The sequence below is a fragment of the Lissotriton vulgaris genome, chromosome 6 (genome assembly GCF_964263255.1).
Source record: "Lissotriton vulgaris chromosome 6, aLisVul1.2, whole genome shotgun sequence".
NCBI lineage: Eukaryota > Metazoa > Chordata > Amphibia > Caudata > Salamandridae > Lissotriton > Lissotriton vulgaris.
This window is the reverse complement of record NC_141694.1, coordinates 1236702278-1236726877: the sequence shown is the minus strand read 5'-3', so window position 1 is coordinate 1236726877 and position 24600 is coordinate 1236702278. Positions and strand designations below refer to the sequence as shown.

At 43.0% G+C, this 24600-nt stretch overlaps 1 protein-coding gene across 1 annotated transcript in view; it reads left to right on the top strand.

The window, feature by feature from the left end:
- SLC60A2 (solute carrier family 60 member 2) overlaps nucleotides 1-24600 on the top strand; it is a 413461-nt gene that overhangs the window by 177966 nt on the left and 210895 nt on the right. Inside the window, exon 2 of the mRNA XM_086925386.1 lies at nucleotides 13923-14091. Coding sequence (XP_086781512.1) covers nucleotides 13926-14091 — 166 coding nt within the window. The 5' untranslated portion in view covers nucleotides 13923-13925. The remainder of the gene's footprint in view (nucleotides 1-13922; nucleotides 14092-24600) is intronic.

The following is a 24600-nucleotide window of genomic DNA, read 5'->3' as shown; positions in this document are numbered from 1 at the left end:
CCTGCCTTATTGGTTTGCCATCCAAGAGTTGGTGGAGGATGGGACGACCCCGATGCACTGAAGTATTACAGGTCTAACTGTGTTTTTTACTGCATAAGCCTATCCCTCATCAAGTGGTTTCATCTCTCTTGTCTCTAGACCTTCGCGTGATAATCTTAAGATATATCTTAGCAGGATTTATTTTGAACACCATTGTAATATAACCGGGCGGAGTTGGAATTCACCATTGTGGAACGTACTCTTTTAGTTACTATTTGGTTGTGGCCTTTATATAGAAGACACCAAATTCTTGATACAATAACTTACCGGACGGGGAACATCTTACTAGCAGAGATTCCTATGACCTCTCAGCTCATGGAAGTACTTGACCCCACTATCATCAGGTGCCCTGAAGAAGTCCTGCACCAGGACGAAACGCGTCAGCTGTACTGTGTGTTGAGTCATTAGAACGGGACTCGGTTTTTTATCTACGCAGAATGAAAATGGAATGAAAAGAAAAAATTGAAGAACTTTTTTCTCTCTGGATATGGACTTTATAATTGTCCTTGTTGATCAAATTCTGTTGTGTGGTGCACCTGTGCTTTTGTTCTAAATTGTTAGGTTCCTGAGGGAACAAGCACTGTGACGGTGGGTGCCATTCAGTGTGCACACAGACCGCTGCAAGTATAGAAGGGACAATATTGATGGAGTGACAATAGGTTAGGTGCTGGTAGCTAGAAGGTCCCACTGTTAGGTTTTTTGTTTATGCAGTTCGGAGAACTATTTACTTAATTAATGTACACAGCACTCCCGGTACACCAACCTCAGCAATGGCGGCCGCTTTCTGCTTAACTGACTTGGCATTTGCATTTCTTGGTTTACGACTCATCAGTCGCATTCCAAGGGCATCTGTTACTGCCCTTCCCCCTCCATTGTAATGCTTACTTTGTTGCTGGCTTGTTTACTTTCAATTGCTCCGGCACGATTCTCTGCACCATTTGTTTCAGATGCTTCATTGCTTGCCCATCTCCAACCCTGTTTTTTTTATCTCTCCCCCAACACTGCTTGATGCCCCTCCAAGATTGCTGTTTATTTATTTATTTTTATTGAATTGCTTAGATCCCAGGCAGGAGATTACGGGATTTTCTAATAATTACACAATGTTGTTAACGGCCCTCACAAGACAGGCTAGGGTTCTGGGGGAAATGTTATCTCATGCCGGATTATTCCACGCTCACCTCAATAATTATTTTGAAGCTCGTGCTTCTGGGCACTGCCAATGTGAAACATCGCTTTATTTATGCACCCACCTCACCAGCAGGGGAGGCTGTGGTGAACTGGCTAAGAGTAAGCCTGGAGGTGGAAGATCCGAGCTGCTCTCCGCAGGGCAGGCAGGAAGAGACCCAGGGGGAGAGGGAGCAGGACTCAAGAAGAGCAGCAGTGCTGGAAGAAGGCTCAGCCCCCACCCCTCCCACTAAGCTCTGAAGCCAGAGGCGGAGAGGTGGGAGGCAGGCGGCACCCGGTGCTCAAGAAGCCTTTTGTCTGGGCCTGGGTCCCAAACTGGTGAAGAAGGCAATTTAGAAAGCAGACAGCTGGAGTTTGCTGCCAGTCTTACGTTGAGAGGGGCAGCATGTGCTGTATTTCGTGACATTGCACCCATGGGACAGACTTCTTGTAGTCTGTTTATGTATGGCTAGTGTTGAACTGGTGGCATTGAAGTGGCAGCAGAAGGTGATGACTATGGACACTTGAAACACTCACTTCTGCTGCTTTCACCTGCCACCTCCTACTCATGCTCACTTTGGCCTAGACATGAATCACAAAAGGTCATCACTGGCGTGTCAGGGGAGTCGGAGACACAGAACTAATCATCAGCCTTATTCTACCCTGGCACCCTCTTACAAGAACATCCCTATCACCCCTAAAAGCCCAAACGCCCCATCACCAAAACAGTCTTGTCAGAGTTGCGCTGTTTGCTCCACAACTGCATATCTGCAATTAAACACAAACTGGAAATTTCTGACACCATCTTTCTCCACAATCTTGACATTCTCTTCCTCACTGAGACCCGGTTCAGCGACACCTCTCATGCGATGTTTGATCTTCTGTTGCCCACCGACTATTCTATCTTTAGAAATGACAGAACAGACAAAGTTGTGTGAAATGTTGCAATCATCTCCAGAAACTCCCTTCAACTTAAGGCTTTTCCTAACAGCTCCTTGCGTACATTTGAATGCCTGTCTCTGGAGCTTCAAGTACAACACTGTTTCCCCTTCAGATTGCATGCCATTTATCACACGCCTGGTGACTGCTCTTCTTTTTTGGAGGAACTCACCGACTTCATCAGCGACCAATACTCTCAAAGTGACAGACAGATTTTCCTGGGAGACTTTAATCTTCACCCAGGGCTCTTTGAAAGACTCTGTTGCCAATAGGCTTGCCACTTTTCTCTCAGCAAATGATCTTATCCAACACTGCACTGAAACAACACACTCTAAGGGCTCAATTCTGGACCTTGTTATATCTAAATCAGACATGTTTACTATTGTTATCCCTATTCAAGTAGACTGGTCTGACCACTTCCTCATCCCCTTCTCTCTTCACCTATCACACTCTATAACTCATGGCCTACCTAAAAGGACTGCTACCTGGTTCCATAACACCAGAAACATTGACCTTGACACTCTTTATGATTCTGCTATGCTATCACTTCCCAGGTTAGACCCTATCTGAGATGTCAATGATCTTACCTCACAATGCTTCTCAGTCCTTGCAGTCGAAATTGATACTGTCGCTCCACTTCAAAGCAAAAGTCCTTTTCCTTCAGCACCATGGTTCAATAAATCCCTTTATGAAGAAAGGAAGAACCTGAAAATCCTGGAGAAACAATGACGACAATCTCCATCCACCACTAATCTTTCTGTTCTACGTTCTGGAAGATCAAAATACCAACAACACATCTTCCATGAAAAATCATCACACTGCAGAACCCTCCTCGACTCAGCTAAAAAACAGGCTCAAAAACTATTTGACCTCATCAAAAACCCAAACAGCTCTCCCTCAACCACCAAGCCTGATGATTCTCCGAAGAAGCCACAGAATTTGCTATATTCTTTGATGAAAAAGTTAAATCACTGGTGGATCAGGTCATTCATCCTACCCCCCTAGAGGAGTGCTAATCATTAGTCATTTGGCAGAACTTTGACGTCATCTCTGAAGATGCCCTCCTCAAATGAATCCTCAAAACAAAACCCTCTAACCATTTATTTGACCCCATACCTAGTGACATTGCCATTTATTTCTACACCCATACTCTTTCCTTTTGGACCAGTCTGGTTAACCTCTTCCTCAGCCAAGGCTTCCTTCCTGTTGCCCTTAAAACAGGACAGGTTACCCCTTCTTAAAAAAAAATTTTTTAAACTTCCGCTGATGCGAACAACCTCAACAACTTTCGCCCCATCACTAACCTCCCTTTTCTTGCGAAAATCACAGAAATATGTGTAGCAAAACAACTTTCCCCACATATTAAGGATAATAATCTTCTTGACAATTTCCAGTCTGGTTTCTTTCAAAACTGCAGCATCGAAACAGCCCTACTGCAAGTGATCGATGATACTCTGCATGTACTCGATGTGGGAGAGTCTAGTCTTCTGATTCTTCTAGACCTTTCTGCAGCCTTTGACACAGTTAATCAAAACACTCTCCTTAACACTCTTCAACAGAGAATGGGGTTGGAAGGCACATGCTTAAATGGTTTGCCTCATTCCTCTTGGACAGATCCCAAATGATCAAATTAGCAAATTGTCTTTCGTCTTCATTGGAGGTAGGTCAAAGCGTCTCTCAGGGTTCTATCCTTGCACCCACTTTGTTCAATCTTTAATTAGAACCATTGAGAAATCTCTTAAGTAAATCTGGGATCCTTTACCATCTCCATGCGGATGACACTCAAATCTACCTTAAGGTATCTTTGACACACGATATCTCAATCCTCAACTCTACCCTCAACTCTATTCAAAACTGGATATTAGCTCATCAACTGATTCTGAATCCTTCCAAAACGGAATTCCTCCTCCTCTCTACCTCACTCTCTCCTCCTCCTGTTCAATCTTGGATAGATCAGCTGAATTTACTCAACAATAAACCTATTGTCGTCGACAACCCAAAATCCCTTGGTGCCATACTTGGCAAAAGGCTCAATCTACTCTCCTATGTGGTCAGACTCACAATACTAATTAATGAAAAAGTATCATGAATTTTTAGGCATATATACCTAATGTTATTAAACTAGGTGCGGGAGAGGCGAATGATGCTGAAATTGCTAAGGGACAAGGGTCCATATATCCATAAACTCCAGAATACAACGGAGTATAAGAAATTTTGTTTCTATGTTCGAGAATCTGTCCTGAAGAAGGTGCTTGTAGTCCAAAAAACCGAAACACTGCGTCGACATTTTTTTCCTTGATTCTTGTTTTTATATTTTTTAATATTGTGTATCGATTATCAACCATTGTTAATTGTGTTTATCCACCATGATTTTAATGTATTAAAAACACCAAACTGTTTACACAGCTGTATGAAATAAAAATATGTATATGCTTTTTTAACCAAACTTTAGACAACAGCCTTTTTTGTTGCATTGTAGAAATTGTGTTGGCTTTGCTCAAACCCTTGTCCCTTAGCAATATCAGCATCATTCGCCTCTCCCGCACCTAGTTTAATAACATTAGGTATATATGCCTAAAAATTCATGATACTTATTCATTAATTAGTATTGTGAGTCTGACCACATAGGATAGCTCATTGTTTGTTATGTGGGACATTCTCTGTATTTCTTCTTGTTTCCCCTGGTCCCAGAAAAACCTAGAAAGGGGGCCTCCTTACTTTTTTACTCAATCTACTCTCCCACATCAATTCCATTGCAAAGAATGCACAATAGCAACTGTGCCTTCTCTGGGGGATTCAACGTTTCTTTCCGGAGCAAGTCCTAAAAACCTTGGTCCAATCTCTAGTTCTATTTAGATTGGACTATTGCAATTCTCTTCTTGCTGGCCTCCAGAAATCCCACCTTTCCTCTCTTAAATCCGTTCTCCATTCAGCGGCTCGATTTTTCCTCGGGCCAAAAGAAGTGACCACATCACACCCATTTTGTCTTCTATTAAAGGGCTTCCTATCGAGACAAGATCAATCTACAAGACTGCATGTATCACCCACAAAGCCTTGCACACTTCCTCCCCTCAATATGTGGCGAATAAACTTAAAATCTCTGGAGGCTCTAGACCTTCTCGTAATGCAGAAAATTTACTGCTTGAGCCCCCCACATTCAAAAGGGACAGATCGATGGTTCAATCCTTCTCAGGCAATGCAGTAAGAATCTGGAATTTGCTTCCTCCACTACTCGGTACCACCACCTCTACCCGAACCTTCAAAACTGACCTCAAATCTATTCTCTTCCAAAGACACTTCCAGAACTAATACATCCATTTTCATGTCCCTCGAGGAAAGTTCTTTCAATATTGTAAATTTGTAATCTATGCCTGTACGATCTTCAGCCTAATGTTTTTTTTGGTTTTTGTGTGACTGCCATCTATTGTTTCATTTTACTTTTTCTTCTTTCTCGTTTGTATCTGTAACGTTTAATATGTACAATCCTCCTCATGTAACGTACTTGGAACTATTGTGAAGCGCTCTGACACCTTTGGGTAAAGTCTGCGCTATATAAAAACGCTTATATAAATAAAAAAACACAGCTGGTGTCTGAAGAATGGTGGGGTAGCACAGTGAGTGTGTGCGACTGATGACATGTGTGGTACGATATTTCATAAAATATTGCTTACCCCTCCAAACAAAAGTCTGCTTACTAAGTGCTGGACACATCACTTTAATGCACATTTCTAAATTGCACCGTGCGGCATAGGAAATGCTTCTTGGCACAGAGGGTCAGTTGTCTTGAGCTGTCCATGAAGTGTGTGGGAGGTCATCATCTGGGTGAAGTTACTTAATAAGCATTAGTGTTTATTTTATATCACAATATTAAGACATAGGCTACTTCATGGCATTAGAGGACACCTCAATTGTGAGTTGCTTCTATATCACACTAAACCACTTTTAATAAGTGGACATAAGGTTACGGGGTGAAACTGCTTTTTAAGGTTTCTCATTATTTTAGTGGTATGAACCCATTTCATATAGTAAGGGCGAAATTGTCGCAGCCCTGCTAATTCCATTAAAATTTTGGTTATGGATAGATCTGAAACAGTATAACCGAACCATCACATCCTTCGATGCAGCTTACCATGTAGGCCCCAGCCTGCTGGTATGACATGGCAGAAGGTGTCATATAAGCACCGAAACGCCACGTCGACCTTTTGGTTATTTTGTGTATGAAATGTATAAAAAAATATTTTTGTAAAAGTGATGGAGGCTATCCCTCCTTTTTATAATAAAATCTGATGTTTTTAAAATAATATTTTGTCTTTGTTCATATATATTACAGTGCTCCTCTGACGTAGTTTTAATTTGTGCTTCGTGTGTTGATATATATCTTGTTCAGATTGGATATCCATGTAGGAGCTAAGAGTGATATTATACATCTGTAGTAGGGACCTTATTGTTTTATACTACTATACTCTGTCCCAATTGGATTTTAGGGTACCTCCTTTTGTTTTTTTGATTATAATTACAGCTTGTTAGCTGGGGAGTTTTGTTGCTCATTCCCCAAATGGAGGGGTTAAAAACATTTGGGTTCACGGAGGACCAGTTTAAAAAAATTATTAATGGTACCTCCAAGAATATTTCTACTTTAACTATTAATAATAGCAAGGAGGAACAATGGAGGGAACTGTGGAATTTAAAAAAGAAAATTGTAAGAACAGAACTACACGCAGACTTCCTGATAGAGTATTGTAAAAAGGGTATTATCCCGAAGGGGTTACAAGTGACTAATGAACCCGGTGTCTTTGTGAAAATCAAAAAATTTATTGACAACTGGACACTAATAGCAAATAGATGCAGTAGAGACTGGATGCTCCTCATCATTGAAACCGCCCACAAAGTTCTTATTATAGAAAGAGCAGAGATAGAGGCTAGAACTTAAAATGAAAGAGAGTGATGCATTAGAAGAAGCAAAAAAGAAACACGAGGAGATCCAGGCTGATATCTCTAGTTATAGGGAATATATGGTCAACACAAAACCCAACAAACTAAGGAAAGACATTCTTCAATACAATCCTGAAAAAGTATATCCCTGTCTCCAAAGAGATTACTATGAAAGACCACGAGAGGACATCCAGAATAGGAGACAGTGGATACATCCAACCCGTAATTACCCTAAGAAAAGTGTCAGATTTTTTTATACTTCTTAAACGAGTTCAGATTCCGAAAATGAGACCCATTATGACACCAATAACAAAGAGAGAGAGCCTGTAGCAACCTCCACAAGAGATAGCCTCCCTTTTTTAGAACAACGTCCAAAACCCTTTGGTCCTCCAAGGGGCAGAGGAAGGGGGAGAGGGAATTACAACCCCCAAAACCACTTCCAATCATGTCAATACAACACACGGAGTCAGAAAAAGTGGGACTAAATACAAAAGCACCAATCATTAATCTCTCGAAGAGAGAACTCACACAGAAAGATAATATGGTGTTAGAAAAGGGTCTAGGATATGCTATAGCTGCCCCCATAGATAGACATGTATTGGAGAGGGACCTTCAGAGTTTTTTCCGAAAAGTGAGACTGAATGCTTACTTCGAGGGGAAAACTAGAGAACACAATAAGAACAAATCAGGTCTGAAATTGAAATCAAAGTGGACCTCAATCTAACTTGGTCAAGAAAGATATAGAAGTATTTGAACGCAGCGTAGAAAAAAGCAAAAAGGATCTCTTAGATAAAAAAAGCTGGATTAAGCGTAATTTTACTATTCGTGAAAATCAAGCCCTTGTAGCTTTAGAACAAGATATAGCTCTAACTATTAAACTAGCGGACAAAGGGGGAAGCATAGTGGTGATGGACACAGTTGATTACAACAGACGCATGCTTTCCCTTTTGAATAATCAATTACATTACTGCTCATCCAGTAGAGAGGAGTGAATGACTTTATCGAAAACCATCAACAATATGCTCAAAATAGCCAGGGATGAGGATAGAATATGCCAAGATTAGTTTTTTTCTTAACAATGAACATCCCACAATACCCGCCCTCTATGGGTTACCGTAGATTCACAAAAACATCCTAGATCCACCAATGAGACCAATTGTCTTGAGTATTAACTCTCTCACAGAACCTCTGAGTAAATATACAGATGTTTTTTTACAACCCCTTGTCACTCAACAGAAGGCGTATATCAAAGACACCACCACCATGATACAAAAGGTGGAACATTTAGTTTTTAATCCCTCAAATCAATTCTTAGTGACCTTAGATATTGAGGCACTCCATACAAATATCCCCAGGACAATACTATTGATATGGTGGAGGAGTTACTGAGGGTTGATGAAGAAGATCTCTCAGCTCATGCAACATTTATTTTTGATTGTGTGACATTGATTCTTAAGAACAATATTTTTCTATTTGAAAAACTGTTCTTTAGGCAAGGTAAGCGGACCAGCATGGGAGCAACCTGTGCCTCTAGTCTGGCCTGCCTTTATGTGGTTAATTTTGAAGAGAAGCACATTTTTTATTCCTTAGCACCTTTTTATGAGAATATCACTCATTGGTCACGTTATATAGATGACGTGTTTTTTATTTGGACCGGAGAAGAGGAAAGCCTCATTGATTTTATACAGTGGCTCAATCTAGGAGATCAGAATTTACATTTGACTTCATCCATAAATAGAAACCAGTGTGAATTTCTAGACATAATGATTAAGCATGTAGTTTGTTTCTTGACGGTGGAATTGTTTACGAAATCCATGATAGAAACACAATGTTACACTATAATAGCTACCACCCTGCTTGCCAAAAAAATAATATTCCGTATGGACAATTCCTCAGATTGAAGAGAAATTGTACTAGTAACATAGATTATGATAAACATGCTAAAAACCTAACACAAACATTTATAGATAGGGGTTACCCCAAGAGAATTGTGAGGCAAGCATATAAGAGAGCAAAGTACTTTAATGGAGAGTCTTTTTTCGTGAACAGTCCCAAAAATGATCCAGAGAACTTAACCTTTGATTTTTGTCACCAACCATAGTAATATAAGCAATAAGATAAAGAACTTATAGTTAATCGTAACTGGCATTTGGTGACTAATCCCAATAACATTACTTTACCCAAACCCATGTTCTCTTACATCCGTAATAGAACAATAAAAAAATTGTCTAGTAAAGACTTACAGAGACCAAGTTATACCTCAACAGAGTGGGATTATGAACACTCCCCTCCCAAAAGGTACTTTTGCATGGTGCACGGTATTTTCAAATACATTATTAAAGGCTTTGATATTACCTTGAACAGCTATGTCCACAAATTTAAAGACTTTTTTAACTGTCGATCCAGAAACCTTATATACCTCATCAGATGCCCTTGCCTTTTGGGGTATATAGGTGAGCCCTCTAGAGAGGTCAGGGTCAGAATAAACTAACACAGGTCAGCCATTAGGATGTCTAAGAAATCAGCACCCCTGGTTTATCATTGGGATAAAGCTAAACACACAGTTGAAGATCTTAAATGGTGTGTGATCGAGATTGTTAAGATGAGTTACAGAGGAACCGACTATACTCTCAAAAGAAAAAGAAGGGAACAGTTTTTTATGTTGAAATTTAATACATTCCGTAAGGGATTAAATAGCAAAAAGGACTGGGAAAGGCTAATCTAATGACCACCTCTGAGACTAGCGCTAGGTCACAGGCACATAGGAGATAGGTATGGTTTTTTGCACCCATGTACTTCATGATTGCTGTATGAGTACACAAATTTTTTATGTGCCTTGTAGGTCTGCGGTCGGTGGTTATGTTATGAATAGGAAAAGAAAGAAGCCCTTTGGATTAACGTTTTTTAATGATGGTCCTAAATTTATAGGCATTATAATTTACATTAAACATTAGACATCTATATCAACATCTGTAGCCACGTTAGGAATGGTTATTTAGATTCACCAGACTCCCTATTCCAACATGGCCGACACTGTAAGTCAAAGAACATGGAAGGTCTTGCATTAACCCTTTCGATGCTGATGACGAGCTCAGCTCGTCATCACCCACGGGTGTCGTGTGCTGATGACGAGCTGAGCTCGTCATGACAGCAGCAAAATGGCAATTTGCAGCACAGCGCAAAAATCCCCGCAGCAGCCATGTGGTTAAATCGTAATTACGTTCACGATAATAGTAACTCGTGAAGTATAAAAACAAGTAATTTTTAGTAGAGATATGAGTGTTAATAATGATGTATAAAGTTATAGAATAGGTTAAATACACCAACTAATACTTTTCCCTTCATTAGAGAATGGTGAGTATATCAAGATGAATTATCCCTCCGGGAAATCTAATTGAATACGTACAATTATGGACACTAGAGTTGTGTATTTTTGCCACCTGTCTAAACATTGATAAGATCGGGCAGTGTCAATAAAGATTTGTAGACATAGTAGTGGATAGAAAGACCCGATTCAAAATGGCTGACTCCTAAAACCACGTGATAAGTACAGCTCTTCATGGAACTGTTTAAAAATAACTATAGACACTTTGTCCGGCATGCGTTACTATATTATAATTCATGTATAGGTATTGCAGGTGATTAAATTAAACATGGAGGATCTCGGACATTTATCTGTAATATAGCCGAGGAGTTAAAGGTTTACAAAGATTCCCCATTCCAAAATGGCCGACATAATTGACCGCGGGAAACTGACGGCCTCATAAGAAAAGTCTTAATAATAATACTAAGGAAAACAACATTTAAGTGTATTGGATCAAAGAAAGAGGGACTTTTAATAATTGGTGACGTGCCTTTTTGAGTAAAACAAGATTTATAAGACGCATTTAAGTGCGTTCGACCTCTGACCCGAGACTCAGTCATTTATAAACAGACCCGATAGGGTTACAGCTTGATACCGTTTCCGGGAAGCTGTACGTTGACGGAGGAAGGGAGGCCATGAGTCCGTTTGAAGGTATGAAGAAATAGTTATGTGCCTTAGTTTTTGCCGTATTTTGAGAAGTTGAGGACTCAAATAGAAAGGAGTTCTCCTAATGTTTCACGCCCAGTAAAGATTTGAATATTTGCGGGCTGGTAGTGGAGCTGGCAACGAGTATTGGGAACAACTAAATGTTCCCCTCCCAAAATGCTTATTTATCTAGTGCGGGATTGGATCGTTTTTGGCTATGCAAATATACCGGCAATCATTTTGAGGAATAAGGAGAAATTTTACACCTTTGCCACAGAGTTACCATGTAGAAAGAGGGGTTTTATAAAGTGATAATGCACCAACCGCCATAAGTCTATGTGTTAATATTTATTAACTTTGATGCTGATTTAGGACTACTAGATATCACCCATGAGTACCTTTATTAATATACTTTAGGTGGCTAAGCAAGTATTGAGTTAAGGTAAAACAAGGGTTTATATGACAACAGTGTATGTTCTTTTAATATCTGGGCTAAATATATAAACAATTGAACCTTCCAACACAAAATGATTAAATGAACCCTAGCTAAACAGCGAGACAGTGAAGAAAATCTGTTTTTCCTACAGACCCTTAATTATCCATATATACAACAAGCATTTACAATGCAATGGTCTCGGCTTTGTTAAAGTTAGAGCTATTGGCAATGCAAATGGCATATATATTTTTTTTAAACATAAATAAATGGTATTGTCATTTACAATGGCAATAGGTGAGCATTAGAGAGTAGTAGAGAGTATTAGCGGACACAGAGCCACACACATACACACACACACACACACAGAGCCACACACACACACAGAGAGCCACGCACACAGAGCCACACACACAGAGAGCCACACACACAGAGAGCCACACACACAGAGAGCCACACACACACACAGAGCCACACACACACACACACAGAGCCACACACCCACACACACAGACACATCACACACAGAATGCCACACACACACAGAGCCACACACACACACACACAGAGCCACACACACACACACACACAGAGCCACACACACACACACACACACAGAGCCACACACACAGGGCCACACACACAGAGCCACACACACAGAGAGCCACACACACAGAGAGCCACACTCACAGAGAAACACACACACACAGCCACACACACACAGAGCCACACACAGACAGAGCCACACACAGACAGAGCCACACACAGAGCCACACACACACACAGCTCTCTGCCCAGTAACGCCCTAGGGAACAGAGGCACGCAAAACCGGATCACAAGCAGGGAACAGAGGCACAAGCAGAGAACAGAGGCACGAACAGGGAACAGAGGCACAAAAACCGGATCACAAGCAGGGAACAGAGGCAAGAAAATAATCACAAGCAGGGAACAGAGGCAATGGCCCAGTTCCTGCTCCGCCAGCCACAAAGGTACATAAAAAAATACCGGAAGCAGATTCACAAAGCTCCTAGTCGAGCAAGAGCTCCGGTGACTTCATAAAGCAAACAGAGCAAGAGGTGTTTTTTTCCATAAACTGTCATCGTGTACTCGAGAGAAGTAAGAAGGTGTGGTGCAAGGCTAACCTACAGTTACTATACGTACGTATGTACATGTTCCTATGCTATATTAATAGATAAGGCTAGATTACAGGGCAGTAATCAGGGATGTGTTCTTGCGATATGTTAACAGAAACTAGGTGGAAAGGTCAAACTAATAAAGTCAAAATGCAGCGGCAGTGATGTGCAAACCGGGCGATTTGGGTCATAGGTGTAATTAATAATCTGTGAACCAAATATTAAGTTAAGTTATTTATTATGCCATAGAGACAACACACCGTGTGCATGTGGGCCTGGGCTAAGGAACACTCGCGGTGGACCAATGGCAGTGCGGCATCTTCGGTGGTATCAGCGGCCCCGGGGCTGATGGCAGTGAGGTTCTTCGGCTGTTCTTTGTCCCGGGCAGCGGCGGTGATGTGCAACCGGGCGATTTGGGGCGTAGGTGTAATGAATAATCCGAGAACCAAATATTAAGTTAAGTTATTTATTATGTCATAGAGACAACACACCATATGCATGTGTGCCTGGGCGAAGGAACATAAGCGCACAAGCAGGGAACAGAGGACACCACCATCTTTCTCCCAGGCGAGGCAGAAATGTCTCGGAGAAAGCAGTGTCATTTTTTGATTCGGGGGCGTGGTTTTCTTTCTCTCCTCTTCCCATTGGCTGGTAGGTAAAATTCCATCCAATGGGAAGAGGAGAGAAAGAAAACAAGAAAGAAGCGAAAAAACACGCCCCCGAATCTGAAAAAGACGGGGCTTGAATGGAGTGATGCCCCTCTCCTCCAATGGCTGACCTCCGTTTAGGAAGCCATCCAATGGAGAAGAGGTGCGGGTTCAAGCCCAACTCTAGAAAACATTAAATCTCTGAGTGAGACTGCGCAAGCGCAGCCTACGGTCCGTGACCTAAAAATCTCGGAGCGAGACTGCGCAAGTGCAGCCTAAGGTCCGAGACCTAACAAGCGCAGCCTACGGTCCGAGACCTAAAAATGGCAGTATACGATAGACTCCTAAAGGTCGATGGCAGACAGCTACAGCTGTGCAGTAGAGCTACTAGCTGTTCGATTTTAATAGCTACAACCTAGTAAGGCACAATTTATTCCATCTAAATTACCGCACAGGGCAGTTTTATACTTGCATTACTTATGCTTGCATTCTGCAGCTTTTAGACGGGGATGCGATTTCTCTGTTTACACATTTCTTGTATTAACATATAAATACATTGTACTTAGTGTAATTAATCTAGGATTTTAAATTGTTTTGTTTCCTTTTTTCCTTTTTTTCTCTTCTAGGGAATGGCCATTGCTGTCTTGGGCCCCACTTTTCAACAATTGTCTGAGAATGTGAATTCCAATGTGGCCAACATGTCCTACATTATTGTTGGCCGGTCATTGGGGTATCTTGGCGGTTCGATGGTTGGAGGGATTCTTTTTGATTGCATGAATCAGCAACTTCTACTAGGTAAAAGCTACCTCAAAGTGTATGTGTTTTTATATTGCGGGCGGTATTTTATCTCTTGTGCATCCATGTCCAAAATACGCCTATGCTTGGAATGTATATTGCAAGTTTCCTTACAAGTCTTTTGCATGATAATTGCTGTGCTAGAAAAGATGGCAAACTATTTTTGCCAGACAGCTGTCCAGAGACTGTTCGAGTTAGCCATGTTGGAGTGTGAGCATATTTAAACATTGAATAACCTCGTTTAAAAATGCCAAATAGTTTTGGTGACTTGTGTACAGATGTTTCTGTATTTGTTTGGATAAAAGGTGAGGATTTGTTTTTTTGTTTGTAATTTGCTTGATGCCTGTCACAAACTGAAACGAAAAAAATAAAATTGCCAATCCATCCCTCCTCTGAAATCTAATCATGTCCTCACATAGGCTTTTGAAACGTTATGAAGGTGGTTGTCTGATAATGTTTCGAGGTATGGGGTTGAGAGAAACAAGAACGTCTAGCAGGGATTTGTTTGCTTTTTTTTCTTATTGTATTGCAGAATTTAATGGTTTCTAGGCCCTCGTAATTGAGACAAGGAGATAGTTGATAACACGTTGGCCACTCCTTGCAGCAGAAGTGACATGGTGGAGGTGAGGTAGGCAAGGTCAACACTAAACTCCTATTGGAAGGGCACATCATAATAGAAGGCTGCAAGTTTTCAATGAATTGCTCTACAGTGTAAGTTTTAGAGAGAGTAGTGGGTTAAAGAGGTGGGTGGTGGTGGGGAGGAATCAAGTTGCATAATACGAGGCTTTTAGTTCTCTTCTTAAGAATAGAATGCTGGGGGCGCTGTGGATGCCGAGAAGAAATTCATATACTTAGTAATAACTAAATAGTACGTGGAAAGTTGTAATACATGCATAAGATCTGTCATAAATTTTCATATTCCTGTGTTATGATATTATTGCTAATCTTTAATAAGAAAAGTATGTAGCTGCTGAACTGTAACCACTTAGAGTTGGGTTGTGACGTCACTCTGCCTATTGCTAGAACCAACAGACAGGCAGATCATGGGGCAGAGTTACAACAGCTGTTCAAACATTTGTGACCAATGCCTGTTTTTGTGTAGTCACCCGCATTTTTTGTGGGCTGATGCTGCTGGTTTTTTAACTCTGCACACTGAAGCACTGCTGTTCAGTCCCCATTGCATGTAATTGTAAATTGCATTTTTTAAATACCGTTTACTACCACTGACGAGGCGTCAAAGTGCTTTTCTGCGAGTATCATGCTACTGCAGAACCTAAAAAAAAGATTAGCAGTAAATTAGTATAGGGAAATATGAAATTAAGATTTGGAAAAAATTGGCTTATCTCCAGCTAGAATATTTAACTGTTCAGTAGAGCCGTGGTATGTGGTGCAGGAAATACACCCATGACATGGACATTAAATGTCACTTGTGGATTGCAGCACATACTTTACCATCCACTATTCCGACAGGGAAACGTGACTTTAGTCCTATATATTAGTAGCTTGTCTACCTCAGCATTTAAACCTATAGGCACACCTGTCAAAATGCCGGGGGAGAAACCCACTTTAAAATATTTAGGGTCTGTTTTAGAGTTCAGGGGACAGGATTTACCCTGTCAGGGTTACAGAGTAAAGAATCGTGTCACCCCGAGGGAGCACTCGTAAGCTGAACGTAGATATACTCGATGTCCCAGCAGATATATTTTGCATTGGCAAGAACTGCCATCACAGTAATTCCAGTCAATGCATTGAAAGTTTGATGGACAACTCCATCAACATGATGGAATTGCATGGCAAACATTCTGTTTTTTTTGGGTGGAGGGGTATCTTTAAAAACAAAATCATGAAGAGGGTTCTTATTTTTGAAAATAAAAACAGCAATGACCCTCCTCCTCACAAGAGATATTCCCCATGACGTGGGGGTCTTTAAAATGTTTTTACTGTCATAGCCAGTAAGGGACAGACAATGAAAACTGGCCATTTAACCACCCACTTAATCGGGTGAGCGCTCATATGGCCAAACCTCAAATGCCCCTTTCTCCCGTTCAGTCACATATGTATGTCGCTGGTGGAGATGGCATAGTCTTTGCCGCTGACATAATGAAGCTCCACCCCAATCTGAATGAGGTAGGTGAAACTTCAGTTTGACAGAGAGGGTGCTCCATCACCTTTTAGATGGAGTACCCTCTCTTCCAGACTCAAAGTCAGACACCGCTAAGTAGGCTATGGAGGTGACAAGGTAGTGTGCTTACCATACAAAAATGAAACGAGTAAGATCTTGTGGTTTGCATGTGCCTAAAGTTACTAGCCCTCAAAAGCATTTCACTGTGTAAGTGTTATAGTTTTTTCTATAAGAAAAGCTAAATTACAATGTAAATGGCTTAGAAAAAAGCAACTAAGTCCATTCAACCTCTGTTTTGCATATTTACGAAAAACTCAAAGGTATCCTGAAGATGGACTTTTGATAACCTATATCGGAAAAGTGACTTTTGGAAAGATATATTTTTCCTGCCTAAAGCTTCAGTAGGCTAATTAGTATTAGCGTGTCTGCAGCTGCTCTCCCTGACAATTCTTCACCCCTGACGAGGTGTGAAACTGCTCCCAGTGCAGAGACAATGACTTGGGCTTTTTGGCCCGATGGCCTGGGTGTTAGGAATGCTGTTCAGCTCATTTCAGGAAGGGTCATTTTGGAATGTCCAGGAACTTTATTCATTTGAAAGGGACAAGGATTACACCTGTCCATTCATCCACAAGTGAGACCTGAGGAAGAGGGGTTTTTCAATCCCAGGGCACATTATAGCCATCTTGACTCCATTAACAGTGGGAGGGAAGCTGGTCCCAGAACCACTTTGTTGTGGTTACAATGAATATACTCCAGGGAGGAGCAACAGCCTACTCCAGAAGCAGAATGGCTCTACCATATTGTGTACTTTAAGATAGTTTGAAGTAAATCAAACAGATTGTGCTGAAAAAAGGGAAAGGTTGACCTTGGGAACTTTTCAACTATTCATCAGGAAGTACCCCACCAGTCCTTCCTACCCAGTGGCAAGTGTACTCTACAAAAGTAGCACCTCGCCCCCTACTCCTCAGAACCTTCTGGACCTACAGAAGAGGACGAAGCCTGCTGACTGACCTGTGTGGAGGCCCAAAGGGCTGGACCTGCTCTCCTCCTTGCACCTAGTACTCAGAACTGGACTCTAAGGGTCAGTTGCCCAAGCTCCTCTTTAGCTACAGGGACACCAAAACCTTCAAGTTGCCTTTTCCTGGAGTGACAAATTGATCAGTGGCAAGTGGACCCTGAATGGAGTTTGATGGTGACTTCCACTGGAATGCATCCTGGGCTCTACGGTCTATGCCTGAGGTCCTGGGAGTCTTAGAAGTGATCAAGAGGAATTGCTCCAAAAGAAGAGAACGTTGAAACTTCGGTCTGCAGAGGACCTGGACATACCATCCAAGGCTCTCTGCCCAGGTGCAGTATGGGTGGGCAAGAAAATCAAAGTTGTCTTGCTCAGAACTTCCTGCTGCCCAAAAGAAGACTTCAGTAGACATACCCTTGAGGCAAAAGTCTCTGGTTTAGATGCACCTTATCTGACTACAGCCTCCCACTTGTCCAGCTAGAGAATTTTGTGGTATAAAAAGGGAGACTAAGTACCGCAGTAGAAGTTTTAACCATGAAAAGAATCCGTCCAGCTAGAGGACTTTGGCATGCCTGAAATTTGAACGTTCCCAAAGAGAGCTTTTCCCCACAATACAAATGGCTTAAGCAGGACCTTGTTGAACTGCTGTATGACTTTGAGAGGACATCGTCGGCTATAGCCTTCAACATTGCCCCCTTAGAGGATTTCTACTTTTGTTTAAAAGTCTGCGTCAGAAGGTAAAAATCTTTGACTGAGTGGAACCACTAGAGTTAGTGGGCTTCCAATACATTGCTGTCTATATTTTAGATTGTTCTTGTATCCCAGTAAACCAAACCCAAAGACGCGATGCTGTTTCTTGTGCTTTTTAAATAAAAGCTTTCAAAATTATCGCCCATTACCCTTATTAGATCCTAATCCTTTTTATAAGTTTTCCTACTAAATATTTCTTAATTTTTTGAAATTGGTTGTGGGATTTCTCTGCGTTTTCTGACTTTTTAATTGTTTAGTACTGTTAAATACTTTACACATTTTGTCTACGTTTGCCTGGCTGTTCAGTGTCACAGCGACTAGGGGGATGATTTGTGTTTGACCAGGTAGAATTGTGCACTCAGTCCTTGGGAAAGTGTCATATAGTACCCAATTTCTTACAACAAACAAAAGGGTGAACCAGATTGTCTGAGGTTTCCCTACATTACAATAACTGAGACCTTAAGCCATCATTGATTTTTATTTTGACTTTTTGAGTTTTAACCTTAGAACACACCTCAGCTTCGTACAGAGCCAGCAGTAAAGTAAAACAAAATCTCCACAATCCACACTGCAGTGCCTCAGAGTGGGCCACACAAGTTTGCCCCACTCAAGGCTAACCATGAAGTAACAAAACATCAACCAACGACCCATAAAGTCAGTCTGAAGCGACCACAAATGATTGTAGTTCCATGTAGTTACATGTGGTCAGGTGCAACATTACTGAGAATAGAATTGGTGCCCAAAGAATGCAGTGCTGGATTTAAGAAACTCTCATTTATTTTAGTTGTGTTTCAGACAATTTTCAATTAGCACTTAGATTATGAGCCATAGCTTTGTGCTGTGCTTAGTGATAGTGGTGGCATAAAACAGGTTGTCATTGCTAATACTTTTCCATCTCAGTATGGCGATTAACACCGCCTGAGCACAGTTCTGAAATCATGTGGCAGCAATGGAAATGCCAAAATTCAGATGCTTGTATACTTGCAATCCAACATTTTTTGGGGAAACCTTTTTATTGCTTTTCAAAGAGGCTTAGACAAGAAATTAAATCAAAAGATGGCGCACTTGTGGACGTGAGCCACATGGGCTCCACTGTATTCCTACACCGATACAAGGTGACTGGCGCCAAAGCCTTGTAAATAGTGCCGTCTTGAGATGCAGCCCTGACAAGGACCCGAGGGGCTCTACAGGGACCACTTTCTACGCTTTAGGATGCCTGGTGGCGGATTCCACAGAACTGTGCTGTTCTGCCTCGATGTCCAATTACATCGAGGCAGCGGGCGGCCTAGACCACTCGCAATCTGGTTTTAGGCCCAACCATAGCACCGAATCAGCCCTCCTGTCAGTGACAGATAACATCAGAATGTCACTTGACAGAGGGAGCTCAGTGATTCTGGTGCTATTGGATTTGCCCGCTGCCTTCGACACGGTGTCGCACAAAATTCTTCTCGACCGTCTGAAGGGAGTAGGAGTAAAGGGGACCGCTCTTGCGTGGCTGGAAAGCTTTCTTGAAGACAGACAACAAGGTGTTAAACTAGGCTCCCATAAATCTGTCTGCAGGAAGCTTACCAAGGGTGTGCCACAGGGCTCATGTCTGAGCCCCACGTTATTCAACGTATATGTGGCCCCCTTGGCAGAGATTATAAGATCTCACGGGTTCTCACCAATCTCTTACGCTGACGATACTCAGCTGTTGTTTCCCTTTCAAACCATTACACCTGCAGTCATGCAATCTTTCCAAGACGGCATGAGAGCGGTGGCAGGCTGGATGGCCCAGAACTTCCTCCAATGCAACGTGGCCAAAACGGAGGTCATGTTGTTTGGAGGGGCCACCCTGCTCTGGTCCCCGGAATGGTGGCCACCTGAGCTTGGACCGGTCCCAGCGCCAAAACAAACCATCAAAAACCTGGGGGTACGCCTAGACCAAACTCTGATTATGAAAGATCACGTCAGCCAGGTCACGGGAACGTGTTTCCGTACAATTGGTCTTTTACGGCGTATCTTCCCTTTCCTACCAAACATCTATAGGAAAACGCTGGTTCAGGCACTAGTCCTCGGACGGGTAGACTATTGTAACAGTCTACTCATTTCCGCCAACCAGGAACAACTGCGCAGACTGCAGGTGGTGCAGAACACCGCGGCAAGACTCATCCTGAATGCCCCTCCTCGTACCCCCTCCCGTCCTCTTCTTTCCCACCTTCACTGGCTTCCAGTGCAACAGCGGGTAAATTTTAAACTCTGCTGCATCATGCATAAATGCATCTATGGGTCTGGTCCCAAATATCTGAAAGACACTTTCTTTCCCTACTCTCCCGGACGCACTCTAGGCTCCAGCAACACTATGCTGCTACATGTACCTAAAGTCACCAGAGCGAGACAGGGTGGTCGAGCCCCCTCCCTTAAAGGTCCCTTGCTGTGGAATTCCCTCCCTCCCCAGCTAAGACAAACTCCCAACCTCCTTAACTTTAGGAAGAAACTAAAAACTTACTTGTTCACACAAGATTAACCTAGCCTTCCCTCTGTCACTCCTCAACTATAGTTTGTCTAACTCATACAGAAGCCACGCGCGGAGATACGCCTTCGGGGCTGATTCAGGCGCGCTATAAGACCATAAATAAAATAAATAAATAAGTGCTGGTGTCACCCGATGGCTGAGTCACGGCCCTTGGAGCACAATGGGTTAGACCGCCTTAGCCTCGCTCTTCCACCCGATGCTATGTACCGGTGAATCCAGTATCACGAGCAACCAGGGAGGCTGTGAACATTGACCGGTGGTGGCAATGGATTCCGGTGCCATATCACCAGCCAAGCTACGTGCTTTCACAGCTACACTGCGCCAGCACTTCCAGATTTTCTAGTGTGATTTAAGGGCCTTGTGCTCCTCGAACTGAGAGTCTGCTATGATGAGAAGGCTGGGCTGTGGCACACTGAACATTGGAGAGCCGTTGCGGGTTACAGTGCCTGACTTTGAAATGGCGGCTGCGCCATGCAACAGGTTCACAGTGAGAAGGCCCAGGCCTATTATAGAGAGACCCTGACATGGAGAGACCTCACATGCTGCGGGCATGCATGTTATGTTATGTTAAATGGTATTTCTAAGCTCTCAGCTACTCAGAAGAGTGTCCCAGTGCTGTTGCATGAAAAACGGCATTCGTGCAGTGTGACCACATCAATTGGAAGTTACTTCTGAAATAGCCAAGTTTTCAATGCTTTCCTAAATGCCAGTAATTGTGCGATAGTCTTAATTCCACCAGAAGCTTTTTCCATAGTAGGGGTGCCAGAACCTGAAAAGAACGCCCCCCTATCCACACGCTGTGGTATTTAGGGACCTGTGCCAGCTGAAGTGATGAGGACCTTAAGGTACGACTAGGACAGTAAAACTGGATTCTGTTCCTGATGTACCCCACGCCAATGCCATGGAGGGCCTTAAATGCCAGAACCATGGACTTAAAATAGATCCTCTTGCGAATTCGGAGCCAATGCAAAGAGTGCAGACAAGAGGACATCCATGCTCTTGGGCCCAGCAAAAGGGTTGATCTGGCTGCTGTATTTTGGGCTACTTGAGGTCTTGTCAATAAGAACTCTGGCAGCTCCATGTACAGAATATTAACGTAGTCTAGCTTGGAAATTATCAGTGCTTTGACTACTGTATTTTTTTAGAGAGATGGACAGAAGTAGGAGAAACTGTCTAAGCATTTTCAACATGCCAAAGCAGGAACCCGCCACAGTCTGAATCTGGGCCTGCATAGATAGTTTCTCATCCAACTTCACATCTGGATTTTTGACAATAAGGACTGAGGTGAGAGGGGGTGACATATCAGCAGGCCACCAGTTCTTCCAGACATTGGTCTGTGGGTGGCCGAAAAAAATGATCTCCGACTTTTCATTGCCTGATGCCCTTGAGATCTGCTTGGTGAAGCGGAGGGCCTAGATTACTGAGCAACCAAGGGAGCGTGCTTCCTAATGTCTATTGCTGCCTGCAAAACCAACCCCAGCCACTCTCTCTCCCTACAACTTTGCCTACATGCGGCATCTGCAGATCCTCCTGTAAAGTGACCTATGCTGCATCCTGGATGTATACATCAGTTAGGCCATAATAGTGACAGAAGCATGAAAATCTGCAACCTTGCATTTGTTGTCTCCTAGAACCACTGCAGGTCATTACATGGCACAGAGTTAAATCTCTGTCCTGCACTTGAGCATGACCACAAGGTCGGTGGAGGAGGGAGAGCCCTGCTCGCCATAGAGCTGCTTTCTATTGTCTAAGCTTAGTGCTGAGGAGGGCTCGCTTAGCACAGGTAGACAATCTCTCAGAGGGTGGCACGAATACTGGTGGATTTCAGTTGGCCACACCGGCAGACACACTTTGAGCACCACCGCACTTATACCTCTGAAAAAGCCGCAAGTCAATAGAGTCTCGAGCAACTTCCAACTGACTGAGGCGAGGGCTTCCCTTCCCACCAATATCTAGGGTGAAGCGGTGGCTCTCACTATGGAGGATCTCCTACCCTCCCTCCAGGATTTTGAAAGAGAACTGCGAAACAAACTGAAAGCTGACCTCGTCTCTTCACACAATGATTTTAAGTTAGATATTCACTCTAGGATCGCCACCCTGCAACAAGATTTAGACTCCATGCTGGACCTCAACACTAAGGTTCAGGGGCTGGAAAAAAAAGTGGGTCAGATGGGCGGTTCTACTGATCTCCTCCAATTGCAAGCCACCATTTTAAAATGCAAAAATGTAGAAAATCGCTTGTGGCGAGATAACATCCGAATTCGCAATCTGGAAGAGGGCACGAAGGACCCAGACTTGGAGACCTTTGTGGTGGGCCAGTTTTCGGAACTGCTGGGTGATCATCAGATGAACATTAAGCTGGATAGTGTCCATCTTGTTGGCCTGCTAGCACCTGGAGGGGGGAGGCGCCCCAGCGACATGTTGGTAAAAGTCCATTCCTTCGAGGTAAAAAAGTCGATATTACAGGCCACATGGAAAGCAGCAGTGGTATTGTTCCAGGGCACCACTTGTTCCCTATTTTAGGATATTGCCCCACTACACTGGCCCGTCTCCTACAGTTTCGACCTGTCACAGACAGACTTCACCAAGATCGCATCAAATACAGGTGGACTTATTCGTTTGGCCTTTCCTTCGAATATCAAAACACATCACATCACTTCACAGACCTGAATGAAGCCGCTGCCTTGCTGGTGGTGGTGACCCCTGAGAATATGGGGCCTGGGGAAGATTTGGAAAGAGCAGCCACAAGCTCTGTGACTGGAGTGGAAAGAGGGCAGTGGGTCTCATAGCAACGCCCGAAATGACAGGGAAAGCATTGATCTGCCATTTGACTCTTCAGCACAGAATCTGAAAACCTAATGCTGGGAGATATGATGGAAATGTCTCTGCCATTTGTATAACACTTGTTTATTGGTATATGGGTGGGTAAAATCTGCAGCGGCAGATGAGAGGAGGGAGGGAGGGTGCGGGATTGGGATGTACTGAAAGGAGGGTCAAGGGTCTAGTGTTAATTCTCTGGCAGCTCGAGCTGTAGAGGGGTGGAGGTTAGTCCTCACAACAGATATATGGCTGTAGAATGAGACGGTTTCTGCTGGACGGTTCCCATGAGGCACAGGGTCAGACTGATTTGCATATTGCCATGTCTGAACTGGCGTGGTGGAGTGAGCAAAAGAATGATGATGGATGAAACCCAGATCATTTGACTGGGGTGAGTGTTTGATTTGCTCAAACGCTCCGTCCATTATCCCTTTGGTATTGCATTCTTAACCCTAAGTTGGCAGGGTATGCCCAGACGTGGGTCCCTTGCTCACTTTGCCACTGGATTCAAGCTAGCCTGGCTGATTACGGCTGATTAGCCAGTAACCGGTCCCCGGATGCTTGTTTCTGGACCCGGGAAGACATGGTTTGGTAGTTCGGGCTGGACTGTTCCCATGAGGCACAGGGTCAGACTGATTTGGGGAACATCCTTTACAACGCAACTTTTACCACGCAGTGCCTTTACGACGCAACTATTACAACGCAAACCATTACAGCGCATTGCGCTGGAGGGCGCTCTAGGATAGGGAATAGATTTAATTTTCTATCCAACACCTTCCCTAGTGTCCATGGGGACTGGAGTTGGAAAGGTAAATTAAACTATTCACTATCCAGCACCCCAAAGCGCTATGCGTCGTAAAGGTTTGCGTTGTAATACTTGCGTTGTAAAAGCATGCGTGGTAAAAGCATGCGTTGTAATGTCGTACATCCCCCTTATTTGCATATGGCCATGTCTGAACTGGGTTGGTGGAGTGAGCTAAAGAATGATGATGGATTAAGCACAGATCAGTTAACTGGGGGTGAGTGTTTGATTTCCTCAAACACTCCTTTCATCATCCCCTTTGGTATCACTTTGAGACATCATGGTAGTCACCACTTTGACTTGGAACATTATAGGATTCATTTCATGGCCAGATATTATAAGCTACGGAAAATTCTTCTTAACCGTGACATGACGTAGTAGCCTTGCATGAGACACACTTAAAACACAGGGAAGGAATGTATGAAGTTACTAGGCCATACATTACCACGCAGTAGGTTACAACGCAAATGTTACATGAGACACACTTA